Source organism: Scyliorhinus canicula, chromosome 9 (genome assembly GCF_902713615.1).
Source record: "Scyliorhinus canicula chromosome 9, sScyCan1.1, whole genome shotgun sequence".
Taxonomy (NCBI): Eukaryota; Metazoa; Chordata; class Chondrichthyes; order Carcharhiniformes; family Scyliorhinidae; genus Scyliorhinus; species Scyliorhinus canicula.
This window is the reverse complement of record NC_052154.1, coordinates 73,263,887-73,279,068: the sequence shown is the minus strand read 5'-3', so window position 1 is coordinate 73,279,068 and position 15,182 is coordinate 73,263,887. Positions and strand designations below refer to the sequence as shown.

The 15,182-nt window shown below is 43.3% G+C and overlaps 1 protein-coding gene across 1 annotated transcript in view; it reads left to right on the top strand.

The window, feature by feature from the left end:
* The window catches only part of LOC119970890 (adhesion G-protein coupled receptor G2-like), a 75,002-nt gene extending 60,584 nt beyond the window's left edge, over positions 1–14,418 (top strand). Inside the window, exons 10-14 of the mRNA XM_038805998.1 lie at positions 755–879; positions 1,824–2,110; positions 4,685–4,784; positions 10,297–10,553; positions 11,239–14,418. Of these exons, the coding sequence (XP_038661926.1) occupies positions 755–879; positions 1,824–2,110; positions 4,685–4,784; positions 10,297–10,553; positions 11,239–11,333 (864 nt within the window). The 3' untranslated portion in view covers positions 11,334–14,418. The remainder of the gene's footprint in view (positions 1–754; positions 880–1,823; positions 2,111–4,684; positions 4,785–10,296; positions 10,554–11,238) is intronic.
* The last annotated feature ends 764 nt before the right edge of the window (positions 14,419–15,182 follow it).

Here is a 15,182-nt window from a genome sequence, read left to right as displayed (position 1 = left end):
GCGTCCCTACATTTTCGTACTATAAATTCTGATGTATCATTTGCCCTTTGCAACAGGCTTGTGACATTATTCATGGGCCTTCATTCCCATTTATCATTATACCTGGTTGACTGATGTTCTTTAGGGAATTCAGGAAATTTGTCTTCCTTACCTGGACTGTACTTTATGCCACTCCAAGCATACACCAATGTGGTTGTCTGTTAACTGACACCTGAAGTGCCTGAGTGAATCTTTCAGTTGCACGGGGCAATGAAGGATAGGCAATGAATGTTGGCTTTGCCCAGAAACCCCAGAATAAATTACAAAAGACATAAAGCTGTACAATAGAAAACTAAACAGTGTCTTCCACCACCCACAATCTTCTGGTGCCAATTGTCTGATCTCAGACATGTCATTGTGGGGATTGTGTGAGGCCATGTGCATCCAATCAGGAGAGAGAATTGTCCAAAGTGTGGGCATCCTTATCAGCAACTTTGAATAGACTTGATGTGGAGGAAGGAGCAGTGCTCCGAAAGCTCGTGTTTGAAACAAACCTGTTGGACTTTAACCTGGTGTTGTAAGACTTCTTAAATAGACTTGGCCTTGGACAAGTCTTCATGTCTTCCTGCTGTGGTCTCTCAGCAGGGGAAGAGTAGATATCACAAGGGCACCAGCAAGGGTTAGGGAAAAAATACATCGGAAGAAGAGAGTGCAACTCATTTAAAATAAAAACTAACATTCACCATAATAATGCTTATCCTATTCTTCTTTAAAGCAACTCGATAGGAGCCAACCCTTGGATGAGAAGATATTGAAATCGCTGACATATATCACACAGATTGGTTGTGGTCTTTCTGCCATTTTCACAGCAATTACTTTAATCATCCATTTTTTGCTCAGGTATGAGTTCATCTGGCATCAATGCTATAATTTCATGTTGGGTTCATTCCAAAAGAACTGGCTGTGCAATCAAAATACAGAACAAATTAAGGATGGCACAGTGGTTAGCACTGCTGCCTCAAAGCACAGGGACCCGGATTCAATTCCGGCCTCGGGTGACTCTCTGTATGGAATTTGCACTTTCTCCCCGTGTCTCTGTGGAGTTTGCATTTTCTCCCCGGGTGCCCCGGTTTCCTCCCACAGTCCAAAGATGTGCAGTTTACGTGGATTGGTCATGCTAAATTGCCCGTTTGTGTCCAAAGGTTTAAGTGGGGTTACAGATTTGCGTTGAGTGGGCCTAGGTAGGGTGCTCTTTCAGAGGGTCATGCAGACTCGATGGGCCGAATAGCCTCCATCTGCATTTAGGGATTCTATGATTCTATGAAATTATTCTTTCAGGATTGAGCTCGTATAATTTACACAGCAGGTGCATTAAACAATGCTTACTTCTGTTTGAAATGTATTTATTTTGAGAAATCTATAGCCAAGATATGAGCCAATTTTGTAATTCAGTATGTTATATTAAGATATTGTGTGGTGCAGTGAGCAATATCCCCACCTCTGGCTTCAAATCCCACTCCAGGACTTGATGGCTGAGGAAGATGTGTTCATAACGCGGCCAAACAGATTAATTTCACAAGCTGTAAATCCTCCCTATATATCAATAGCATGGGTTTATAATGGGAGAACCTCCTGCTCAGCCATGCTTCATGCAGAGTTGGTCCTCAAACTATTGCCTCTGGCATCAGGCAAGTGACCTGTTCCAGGAAATGAGAGCTACAGAAATGAATATAACCATGAGCATGTCTGCTTTCTGCCTCCCTAGATAGGGGAAGTCTTCAAAAGCCAAGTCTATGTAATATTATCAGTTTGCATCATTTCTCTAAAACTTTTTTTACCTCTAGGCGTCTTTCCCCATTTAGAGAAAGACAAAAGGATGTTTCCATCCAGATACACATCAATCTCAGTGCTGCTCTGTTTCTTCTCAATGTGACCTTCTTAAGCAACACATGGCTCAGTTCCAGTAGCACCGATGGTCTCTGTAAAGTCATGGCTGTCTTGCTGCATTATTCACTGATTTGCAGCTTTACATGGATGGGATTTGAAGCATTTCATCTGTACATCATGCTGGTCAGAGTGTTTAACACTTACATTAAATGCTACTTGCTGAAGCTCTGCCTTGCTGGTTGGGGTGAGTACAAAGTATTCTGTTGTAAGTTGTGTGCATGATCTGATCCTCAGTGTATCATGTGGCCACAATAATTATTTCCATATTGTAAGAAAAAGAACAAAAGTTTCAAACAGTTATTCTTTGGGGGGTTTTGGATAACTCCTGTCCCATGAAAAATTTCAGGCCAAGAATGTTTAATCATCAAACTTGGGTACAAAGCAGGGACCACGGTTGGCAAATGAATTGGACTGAAACCCAGAGCAGAGGAATCAGAATGGAAGATATTTTTGATAGTCCAGATTTACTTCCATAAAGACAGTGTGAAATTTCCATGACATTCATGCTGAACGAGCAACCTGATCAAAGAGGTCATAAGGCCGATTAGTCTGAAGGAAAGAAATAATCGAGAGACCCTCTTCTGAGAAGTGAATAGTGGTATAGTAGAATGGAGTGTATCATGTGTTTTTCCTTGATTAATCAGGGAGGTTTCTCTCGTAATTAACTGTGTTTCTGGTTGAGAGATGAGTGTTAGGCCTTGACCGGACCAGACCCCAACATGTGTTACGATACCAGCCAGACCCCAACATGTGTTAGGATACTAGGCCAGACTCAAACATGTGTTAGGATTCCAGCCAGACCCCAACATGTGTTAGGATACCAGCCAGACCCCAACATGTGTTAGGATACCGGACCAGACCCCAACATGTGTTAGGATACCAGCCAGACCCCAACATGTGTTAGGATACCGGACCAGACCACAACATGTATTAGGATACCAGCCAGACCCCAACATGTGTTAGGATACCAGACCAGACCCTAACGTGTGGATACCAGACAAGAGCCCAAAACCATTTCTTTGAATTTGTAAAACTGTGAGGAAAGGATACTTCAGCCCAGGACTGATGATTCTGACCATAACCATCTTTTATGTTGAAACAAACTTTAATTTAAACACAGAATTAACTACATTGGCACCCCCAAAGACCGATCAGGGGACATAAGGGGACGGGGGTGGGGGGCAGAGAGAGATGGATTGGGGTGGGGGGGGGGGTTCCACACGCTGAGCCAGGGGGCAGCAGAATGTAAATAGGGGAAATTAAGGGAAAGACAAGACAAACCTTTTTGTATAATGCAGTAAATAAACACAGCCAACTATGTACATAACTGTTGATAAATTTTGAAAATGGCAATAAAAAGTTTTTTTTCAAAAAAAAGAGACAGCTTCACATTTATCAGTTAAACAATTCTTAATCAAAAAGGAAAAATGGGAACTTACTATCTATACCTGCTACTAACTCCAATTAAGCAATCCAACACAGTTCAAATGCCACTTACAAGTAAGAAGTTAACAAGTAGATTACTTGCTTAACTGGGCAGACATTTGGAGAGGTCCCTTTCAAGAACAGATCCATTACACTCCTGCTCAACCGAACAGCAATTTGGCAGAACTGCTGCTCAACGTAAAATCCTGCATCAAACTCAAAAATAGACAAACCTGGCTCCTCCCATAATCTGTATTCCACTAAGTTCCATGACCTTCTTAGCTGGGACTAAACACCATAAATTTTTACACTCCAGGGAATCTCCAGTAATTAAAACACCATTCCATTAGTCCTTTATCTGTAACCACGTAAGTGTTTGGAATGAAGAATTTCACTCCCGCTATATTCCAAAATGCTGGAGTTTCAGACAAACAGACAGGTCACTGATATCAAGGCACAGGCTACATATTTCTGGGGGACATATTCAGCCGTTCAGGACTGCTGCCCACCATGGAGCTGACCCCTGGAATTCCCACTGGTGTCCTTTTCATCATTCACCTTTCACGACTCTAACTACAACTTTAGCAGACACACAGTCTCCATACCTTACCCCAGGCCTTTCAAAATCCTACTGCAACCGATACAAAATACAATATATATACCAAGTTCTTACATTCATCACACATGACCACGCACAGGCCCATTGCCAGCACAACACTTTAAAGAAAGAGCAGGTTCCCTTCAGGGAGCTGTCATTGTCTTGTTGAGTTGTCAGGGATCCAAGGACTCTGGCACTGAATTCTGTTCCCCAATCTAGTGAATCATCAGGAGGAGACTGGGCCCACCTCACCTCCACACTTTTCTATTACCTAAAAGGCAGAAATACAGACACGGTCATGGGGTCACCTCCATAGTAGGCAGCAGACTTGCCTGACTGATTATGTCCCCAGAAATGTAGCCTGTGTCTTGATATCAGTGACCTGTCTGCTAGTCGGAACCTCCAGCATATTGGAATATAGCGGGAGTGAAATTGGTGTACCCAGTTGCACAGTAGGGATTTGGAGTGAAACAGCAGTCTGTTATACACTGTGTCAGATTGGATTTCCTGTTCATTTGAAAAATATTGCCAAGACGTTTCAATTCAAGCCGCAATGAGATAAGGTGACAATTCTCCAAAAGGAATGTGAACAATTATTCTGCAAACTTCAGTGAAATAAGATGGGACACAGTGAAACATCAACTGTCGATTCGCTACAATCCCATTTTGTGCCACTGGCACACAGCAATTTCACCTGCAATAACTCTTTGTAACCATGTTGATATGTATCCTAAGGCATACCCGCTGGCGTAATTTTCATCATCATTGGAATAAATACAAACTTTTATGGTCGACATTTGATACCTGTGAATGGCAATTACAACTCTACTAATATGTAAGTTTTAGTATTTCAGTAGCAGAATCACTGAATATTACCCATTTGACCCATCGTTCCTGTGCAAACCTCTTTGGTGAATGTATCGAATTAATCCTACTTCCCTATTCTTTCCCCATAGCCCTGAAGACCCTTTCCTTTTTGAGTTTTTATCCAATTCTCTTTTGAAAGTCACTGGGCAGGATTCCATGTCCCCAGGGATTCTCTGTCTCGCCAGCCGGCCAATGTGGTTTCCCATTGTGGGCAGCCCCATGCCGTTGGGAAACTGTGGGCAGCTCCATGCCATCGGGAAACTACCGGGCTGCCGGCACAATGGAGAATCCAGACAGCGGAGAATCCAGCCCATCATCTGCTCCCATCATCCTATCAGATCATGCCAACTCTCTGTGCAAGAATTTGTTTCCTCACGTTGTCCCTGATTCTTTTGCCAGTATATTGAATCTGTGACCCATGGTATTGACCCGTCTTCAATGGGAAGCTGTTTATCTTTATCTACTCTATCCAGAATACCTTTGTCAAATCTCTTCTTACTCTGCTAGTTGCAAGGTGAACCACCCGACTCTCTCAAGCCTCTTCAGAGAATAGAACTGCCTCATCTCTGGTACTATTCTAGTGCATCACTCTGCACCCTCTCCAAGACCCTGTTATAGCTTCTCAAGTGTGGTGCTCAGAATTGATCACAGAACTATAGTTGGGCATTTTATAATTTTCTTGCTTTTGTATTTAATTGCTTTTGTCACAATGTTTATGAATAATTAATGACGGATCCTATGGGCGCGATTCTCCGCAACGGCGGAGAACCGGGAAGGCTGCCGTGAAAGAGGCCATCTCGGCAGCCTTCCCGCCCCCTCCCGGGACCCGATTCTCCCCCCCCCCCCCCGGCGGGGCTAGTATCGGGGCCCCGGGGGTCTCGGCAGCGCGGTTGGCGTCTTTCCCCTCAGCCGCCCCGCAAGACGTGGTGGCTTGATCTTGCGGGGCGGCGGAGGGGAAATAGTGCGTCCGTTTTGGACGCCGGCCCGGCGATCGGTGGGCACCGATCGCAGGCCTGTCCCCTCCCAAGCACGGCCGTGGTGCTCCCGTCCCAATCGGGCGCCTAGAAGCCCCAAACGGTTGTTGTTGCCGCCGTCGTGAAGACCTTGGAGAATCGCTGTTCACCGTGAAAAACGGCAAGCGGCGATTCAGCGAGTGGGGGTGGGGGGTGGGGGATAGCGGGTGGCGCCAGGGGGGCGTAAAAAATGGTGGGAGGCCCTCCCGCTATACTCCCAGGCCGCGTGGGGAGCGGAGAATTCCGCCCCATATCTTTTTAACCAGTCTTCTCAACTAGTTTTGCCAGAGGATTGGGTACAGACATCCCCAGATCTCTCTCTTCCAGAACCGCTTCCCAATTGTACCAAGATATGAAAATACAAACAAGGAGCAGGAATTGGCCATTCAGCCCCTCGAACATTTAACAAGATGATAGCTGATCGGAGAGTAACCTAAAATCTGCATCCTGCCAATCCTGGATAACCTATCACCCACTTGCTCATCAAGAATCTATCCATTTCTGCCTCAAAATATTCAAAGACTCTGCTTCCACTGCCCTTCCAAGAAGAGAGTTTCAAAGACTCACAATCCTCGGAGAGAAAAAAAAATCACCTAATTTCCTTTTTATATGATAAACCCCATATTTTTAAACAGTGACCCCTGTTTTAGATTTTCCCACAACAGGAAACATCCGCTCCACATCTACCCTGTGAAAACCTCCAGGATCCTGTAACACTTGGTCCTCCTGCCTTTCCTCGCCTCTGCAATTTCCACCCTTAGTTCCCTCAGTAGCCTCGGATGCACTCCATCCAGACTGGGCAACTTTTTTTCTGATGATAATTATTTGACCCCGTATTTGGCAAAGCCATTCTGGTGCAGAATGATCAAAAATACAGGAGTAGTGAATTTCTTTGAGATTTCCTCAGCTGACCAGCTCCATGGGGTTTTCTCCACTTGATTACTCTTGTCTATCATGCCAGATCACTTCTCACCAGGGCTACCCTTACCATTCCTGAAATGTTGCCTCTGAACCCATTCTTGGACCCTCCTCCAGAGCTAATGCTTCTTGATACTTGCTGACATTAACATCAGTCACACAGTCAACTGGTGACATGCAAATCAACTTCCCCATCACCTCTGTAAAAACCTTCATTGTTTCTCTGATATCAGATTGGTTTTCAACTTTTAGTTCTGAATTTACTTTAACTTGCTCCAACTAAATAATGGACAAACTGAAAATGTAATTTTTTACATCAACCACAAACCCTGCACTGATTCTATTCCCCTCCTGGACCATGGCCATTGTCTCAGGCTGAAACAGATGTTCAAAACTTTGGCCTAGTGTTTTGACGTGTATATTGTCCACGTGTAGCTACATGCATTCCACCCCCCCCCCCCCCCCCCCCCCCCCCGCCACTCTTACCCAGCCCATCTGCTGCTGGAGCTCTTACACATCTTTGTTGCCTCCAGCCTTGACTACTCCGATATTCTTCCCAACAGCCTCCCATTCCCCACCTTGTGTACACTTCAGCTCATCAAGAGCTCTGCAGCCATACCTTCTGCACCAAGTCGTCATTGCCCATTTTCCTCATCCTCACTGACCTGCATTGACTCCTGACATTCCTGATCCTCAGATTTAAAATTCTCATTCTCACATTAAAATCCCCCATGACTTTTCTTGTCCCCATATTGCTCCTCCATCCCTACAATTCATCCGAACTATCTGACATCTTGAGCATTTCTCCCTTCCTTTTCCTGACCATTGGTGTTTTTTTTTAAACGTTCTGGCATTTCCTCATTAAGCTCCTCCCCCTCTCCAACTCCTTTTTCCCTCAGAACTATTCTGCTGAAAACCCACCTCTATGACCAAACAGTTATTCACACCTCCAAATGTCTCTTTTGGATTGCTGGAAATACCAGAGTGTAAAAAGACACCAATAGTCCGTTTTTTTAATACATCCGAATGCGTGAAGAACCTTTGCCCATTTTGGCCTATTGAAAGCCTCCTATGAATCCAAGTAGTAGTTTTGCATAGAAAATAACTCCCTGAAAGTAGCAAGTTTCAATATGTAAGCAAGACATTGAAATCGGCTCACTGAAAATTTAACAGTTTTACAATGCATCAGAATGTCCTTATTGGGGCAACACTATAACACAGTGGTTAGCACTATGGCTTCACAGCGCCAGGGTCCCAGGTTCGATTTTCGGCTGGGTCACTGTCTGTCCTGAGTGTGCATGTTCTCCATGTCTGCGTGGGTTTCCTCCGGGTGCTTCAGTTCCCTCCCACTAGTCCCCAAATGCATGCTGTTAGGTAATTTGGACATTTTGAATTCTCCCTCTGTGACCCGGAATGTGGCGACGAGGGGCTTTTCACAGTAACTTCATTGTAATGTAAATCTACTTGTGACAACAAAAGATTATTATTATTAACTCCTTCAGTCTACATCTTCCAGCAATGCCCTGAATTTAATTCAAAAGCTGAATTTAAGAAGGCAGTTTATATTTACTACATGCTTCTTGTCATAAATACATGGGGCGCGATTCTCCCAAAACGGGAGAAATCGTAAGGCTGGCGTCAAACCCGGGCGGGTTTGACGCCAGCGCGCCCCTTCCCGACCGGGAACCGATTCTGGTCCCCGGTCGGGGCTAGCAGCCCGACGCCGCAAGCTCCGGCATCACGGGCTTAACGAATTTCGTTAAGCCCGCTTGCCCGAGTTAGCGCCGGCTGACGCGTCATATGACGTCAGCCGCGCATGCGCGGATTGGAAGACTCCAACCCGCGCATGCGCGGATGACATCATCGCGTATTTGCGCGAAACCCGCGCATGCGCGGGCCGGGATGCCCCTCGGCCGCCCCGCGAATGGATACTGCGGGGCGGCGGAAGGACAAATAGTGCGCGGGCATCAGGCCCGCTGCCCGCGATCGGTGGGCACCGATCGCGGGCCCATGGCACCCTTGGCACGGCCGTGGTACTGCCGTGCCAATCGGTGCCATGGTTATAAAAAGCGAGCTGTTCCCGCCGTTTTTACGAACGGCCAGACCAGGTCTGTTTGCCGTTCGTAAAAACAGCGTAAAGGGCTGGGACTTCGGCCCATCGAACAGCTGTGAATCGCTGCCGGCCGTAAAAAAACGGCGGCAGCGATTCGTGTCGGGAGTTGGGCGGGGGGGGAGAGAATAGCGGGAGGGCGGGAAAAATGTCAGGGAAGGCCCTCCCGCTATTCTCCGACCCGTCGTGGGGGTCGGAGATTTTCGCCCATGGTTTTTAAAATTTGTTTCATTCAGTCCCGCCACCCTGAGGTTTAATAGTATTTTATTTTGCAACAATCTGTATTAAGGTATTCATACTTGGAATTCTTCAAAGAATATTTTTGATCCAAACAGAATTTGAAGTGATAATCCTCAGTCAAACAACCTTAAAATGGTTAAAAATGATCTTTGGATGAAAAGTTACTCTTAGTGATATCAGTAAGAAAATCTTAACACATTCATACAACATTACTCTGCTTATTATTTCAACTGAGACATTAGCTGTTTGATGTAAATTACTCACTTCCTGTGATAAAATAGCAGGAAGAATCATATTCATACATTGAACATGCATCCAATCACATCCCAGTGTAATTTCTATATACAACATGAACTCCTGATGGAAAACATGTTGTATGCAAATTTAAGTGGCAGTCGGTGCTTTAATCATGAATCCTTTACATGCTGAAACTCTCCTCTCTGACTTGTATAGGCATATATTACTTTGAGAATATTACTCACTTAGTCAACAGATAGCACAGTGATTAGCACTGTTGCTTCACAGTGCCAGGTCATAGGTTCGATTCCTTATTATTATTATTAATAAATCTGAGGCTTTTCACAGTAACTTCATTGTAGTGTTAATGTAAGCCTACTTGTAACAATAAAGATTATTATTATTATTAGATTGGGTCACTGTCTGTGCGGAGACTGCACGTTCTCCCTGTGTCTGCGTGGGTTTCCTCCGGGTACTCCGGTTTCCTCCCACAAATTCCGAAATACGTGCTGTTAGGTGAATTGGACATTCTGAATTCTCCCTCTGTGAACCCAAACAGGAGTCGGAGTGTGGCGACTAGGGGCTTTTCACAGTAACTTCACTGCAGTGTTAATGTAAGCCGACTTGTGACAATAAAGATTATTATTATTACATTCATGGTAAATTCATATTTCACTGAATTATTAACCCCTTTCAAATTGCTGAAATAGCTGACTTTGTTAAAATGGTGCAAATAGAAATTTTACACAAAAAAGCACTTTACCCACCCGCAATTAAATTAGCAGACAGAGGGAGACAGTGAGTGCTCAAAATTAATTTCTCCATGTAGGGATCAGTTGATCAATTGAAATGTGCACTTCTCACTTTTGATTAAAAATCAAGCCATTGCCTTGTTCTGTATAAATTCTTCTTGTGGTATTTTTATGAATATTAATTAAACCACTTTCATATCCTCCCAACAGGTGTTGGATAACAAACAATATTGTGCATTACGTTACAAATGTTGCCTATTTCATCCTTGTATTCCTGGGCAATACAACCATGCTGATTGTTGTGTGTGTTAAGGTGGTCAGGCTGAAAGGAGGTGATAAAAAGAGTATATTCACCGTACTGGGTCTGACTTGTCTACTGGGCATAACCTACGGTATAGCTTTTTTCTCATATGGACCTCAGAGTGTACCTGTGCTGTACCTGTTCTGCATCCTCAACCCTCTGCAAGGTCAGTCAGAGTACCACTGGCATTATATACATGCACCAGACATATAAACTTACAGTTTCAGAAGTCAAATTAATTTGCTATACTCAGACGTACGGACAAATTAACAGGCTTTGTTACAATTGAAGCAGAGTGCAATTAATTGAGTTGATGAAATGACACTGACGCAGTTCCACACAGTAGTTGGGTACAAATTTGTGTCTATCATTCCTCACTTGTCAAGTTCTCCAACTCTGGAGCGACTGAGGTGAAATCTCATGATTCTCCACAAGGAGGGAGAAAGATTTGCAAAAACTGGGCCTGTCTGATGTGTCTCAGGTTAGACAATTAGAGAATGGCGTTGGCAAACATGAGAGAGAAAATCATCAGGCAATCATTCTTGGTGTGAAGAACAATAAATCATAAAAGCGTGCAACAGTAAGACTGATCTACTTATGAACTGCATTAATGGACAGTATTTCTTGCTGTAGACCACTAAATTAACATTGGCCATCTCAAAGTTGATTAAAAACCTTTGTAGTTATTAATGGGCTTTTCACAGTAACGTCATTGCAGTGTTAATATAAGCCTACTTGTGGCAATAAAGATTATTCATTTTATTTATTATGACTGGAAATATATTTACAAAAATGAATACGAATTAGAAAAACACTGAAAAAATTCCTTACATTATTTCTTTTCCTCGCAGGGTTTTTCATATTCCTGTGGTACTGCATGTTAATAAGATCGTCCAGTAACACGGCCAGCGAGACATCAAAAAGCAGCAGAAGTACAACTAACTAATGAGGACCTCTGAAATGTCTACCTATCTATGTTTGAAGCCCAATGTTAAGTTTTAATTTTCAGTGTTCGAGCGCAGAGCTTCGCACACCAGGTCCACACAGAGGGTATTTAGGGAGTGACCCATAACTTTCCATCATGGATAGAAAAGGATGTGGGTTATGTACCTGAAATCCTGATTTGTCAACCTGACAAATGAAGCTCTGCACTGGGAGTGCTAAAGATAGTCACACATTCCATGTCCACAGATATGCTAGAAATGATTCCCAACTATGTTAGATATATTTTTAAATATATTTTATTCCAAACACAATCAATAATGCAAACAATAAGCAAACTGAACACAACCAATTTAAACACAGTTTGTCATTTTCCCCTTTCTCTCCCCTGCTGAAGAATAGAGCATTCATCAAATCTCCTCCCCCACCCTGACCTGCATAATCACCTGTGTGGCCGCCTATCACCTCAAATGATGGACTAGCCATGAACTAGCCTTCTCCCCATACTCATAGAACATCTCTCTGAGCAGTGAAGCTCACTCACGCCTTCCCTGTCCCGACTAGGTCAAACTCCCCCTGTAGTTTCCTCCGTTGTCCTAACAGCTGCCTATTCGGGGCCACCGTCGGTCCACTTCGACAATGGCATCCACCAACCTCTTTCTCTCCGCCGTCTCAACTTTATCCATATGGGCCTTGTAGTATATAACCTCCCCCAGACCACCTTCTTCAACACCTACCAGAACATGGAGTGTGAGATCTCCCCCTTCTGGTTAAACTGCACATAGTCCTTTATCACCGAGGCCACCTTCGCACAGAATTTCTTGACCACCAGGAACGCTATGTTACGGATATTTAAGGCGTTAGTGGTACAGGAACTGCCCGGCATTGTGCAAGAATGCGGGCACATGTCGATAGATTTAGAAGAGGCGATGGAACTCATGTGGAACCTAACTTGTGTAATACTGCTTTTTAAGTATCTTAATGAAAAATAACAGACATGCATGAATAGAATATGCTTTAATATCCTTTAGTATAGAAAATGTATTTGGCATATAACTTTGATATTCATATGTGGTTGAATCAAACATTGGAATAATTTAGTACGCATATATTTTGCTTTGATCGGAGTGGTGTTTAATATCTAATTATGTTTCTGTGTTATAATTCCGTAACCTGTGGTCAATGTCCAGATAGAGCAACAGCATCTTGCTACAATCTTGGTAATATTTTTACTCTGCAAGTTTTATGTGGTTTATCTATTTGACGAAAATGCTAGATCAATTGTTACAGGTTGGCTAATTTTATGTGGCAAAATTACCATGATAAAACATTAATTCTTATATTAATTGATAATATTTAAGTTTTCTAATGATTAAAAAATTTCTTGACTTGCAATTTAGTTTATATTTTTATCTGTGTATTGTTAAAGTAATCCATGTACTGATACTCATGGAAGATGAGAGACCACCAGATGTGTATGCAGCTGATAATGGTTTCCATTCAATCACTAATCTAAGTCTACTGACAGATCAAAAGAGGTAACATCTGAGCCGTTTGGGGCTGTAAGCCAGTGTTACAAGCTTGATCTGATCACTTTGCTGTTTTGGTGCTGTGCTTGATGAGATGCCAACAAATAAAACAGCAATAAAACAACATGGTAACATTTAATATATAATTATTCATGTCCATTTACTGTAGGTCAATATAAAATACATCATATAAATAGGAATATCTGTGTTTTTAAAGAACTTTCCAAAGATATTATTGGAATGGATTCTCATTGCCTGATACCGATAATGGGTTTCCGAATCAAGCGGAGATTAGAGCATCAACTGAAAAACGGGATCGGTGTCAGGCGCTAATCCCATTCTGATGCTCCGGCCCCCCGCCAATGGCTACAGAAAGCTACACACCCCATGCCGGCAGGAGGATTTAAACCAGTGATTTGCACCATTTACATCCCATTAACAGGCTGGAAACCAGAATCTCCCCCCGCCCCTCGTTATACACCGACCCTCACAGTGGGAAATCAGTGGGATATGGTGCAAGTTTTCCGAAGCACGGCCATGACATGGTGGACTCTGCGGTGCGTTAAGGGTATCAGTGCATATCTGAGGTGCGCCCCGAAGTCCATCAGAAGGGTCCCCTCACCCCCACGATGTAAATCCAGCATAACCCGTCCATCAGTCATCCCTGCCTAAGAGTGGAGGAGCAATCCAGGCAGCACAGTGAGAAATCACTGCATTTCACATACCCTTTCCTGACATCTGCTGCCTCAGACAAAGAAGTGTTTAAAGCAGCAGTTGTTAGAAGTGTCAGACGCTTCCTCCAAAGCCTAGTACACTTCAAAGGGCTTTGTGTCGGTGTCAGTGCCGTGTCAGATGAAGGGGCTTTTGTGATCCCTTTTGCTGTCTCTGCGACCCCATTGGAATCATGACCCACAATTTGCGATCTGCTGCCTTATATTCCACCCAAAGGCCTCAAGAACAGTATATAACTGATTGCCATATTTCAGTTCCCTTCATTATGTGCTCTGTAATGATGACTTCATTGATCAGAAAGAATATGTGTAAATTAGAAAAGACCGATCTCAATAACTATATACAAAGTTAACACGGCTCCACCCTGGAAATCTGGCTGAGACTCTGGGATTCAGAATGTCACTCAGCTATTTTCTACTCAAATCAGACATAGATGTGCAACAGACATCACATGAAAAATCTCACTGCATTGACTTACTATGATCAGTAATATCAATTCATAAAACTAGGTGTTCTAATCAGAGGTTTCTCCTGCAAGGAGTGAAAACTTAGTGAGTTCAGATTGCTTCAAATTCACTAATTTCAGAAGCTTGGGTGCTTTAGCTGTTTCTTGTGAGCGTTACAGAAGGAAAACTTCTCTATCTTCATAAAGTAAATGATTATTTTCTTATTACATTATTTGGTGTGAAAACTTGACTCTTGAAGAAAACTTAGCGTGTGGAATACTGGTGAATTGCTTTTTAAGAATTGTGAAACTGTTTGAGATTTAAATGCTTTATTATGAGATTGGTTACATTTTAGATGCATATTAAACCTTTAAATTGGCAACATTGATTTGATTATCTAATTATTTCAAAATAAAGTGCTAACGTTAAACATGGGTCACTATCCTCTTGGCCCCGGTACTTGGAGAGATGTGGGGTGCGGGTACAGTTGGGGCTGGGAACGGCTGACGGATCGGTAAAGACTGCCTGTCTTAACACCCAGACTGCCTGTCTTAACACCAGGGACTCATTTGTGTCTTGTATTTTTAGCCATTCACCCGTCAGCTCGCCAAGTGCCCAGCCTGACTCGGGTCTGGAAGGAAATAAAAGTAAAACGGCAAAGGTGGCCAATTCATGGCCTACAAGGGAAATTAGAGATAGGAATCAATCCAAGGAAGACACATACAAATTGGCCAAGAAAAACAACAGGTCTGAGGATTGGGAGCAGTTTAGAATTCAGCAAAGAAGGACCAAGGGATTGATTAAGAAGGGGAAAATAGAGTTCGAAAGTAAGCTTGCAGGGAACATACAAACTTGACTGTCAACATTTCTATAGGTACGTGAGGAGAAAAAGATTGGTGAAAACAAATGTAGTTTCCTTGGTCAGAAACAGGGGAATGTACAATAGGGGACAAAGAATTGGCTCAGCAACTAAACACGTACTTTGGTTCTGTCTTGACAAATGAGGACACAAATCAGATACCAGAAATGTTGGGGAATGCAGGGTTTAGTGAGGGAGGAACTGAAGGGGATCAATATTAGTAGAGAAATAATATTGGGGAAATTGATGGGATTGAAGACTGATAAATCCACAGAGCCTGATAATCT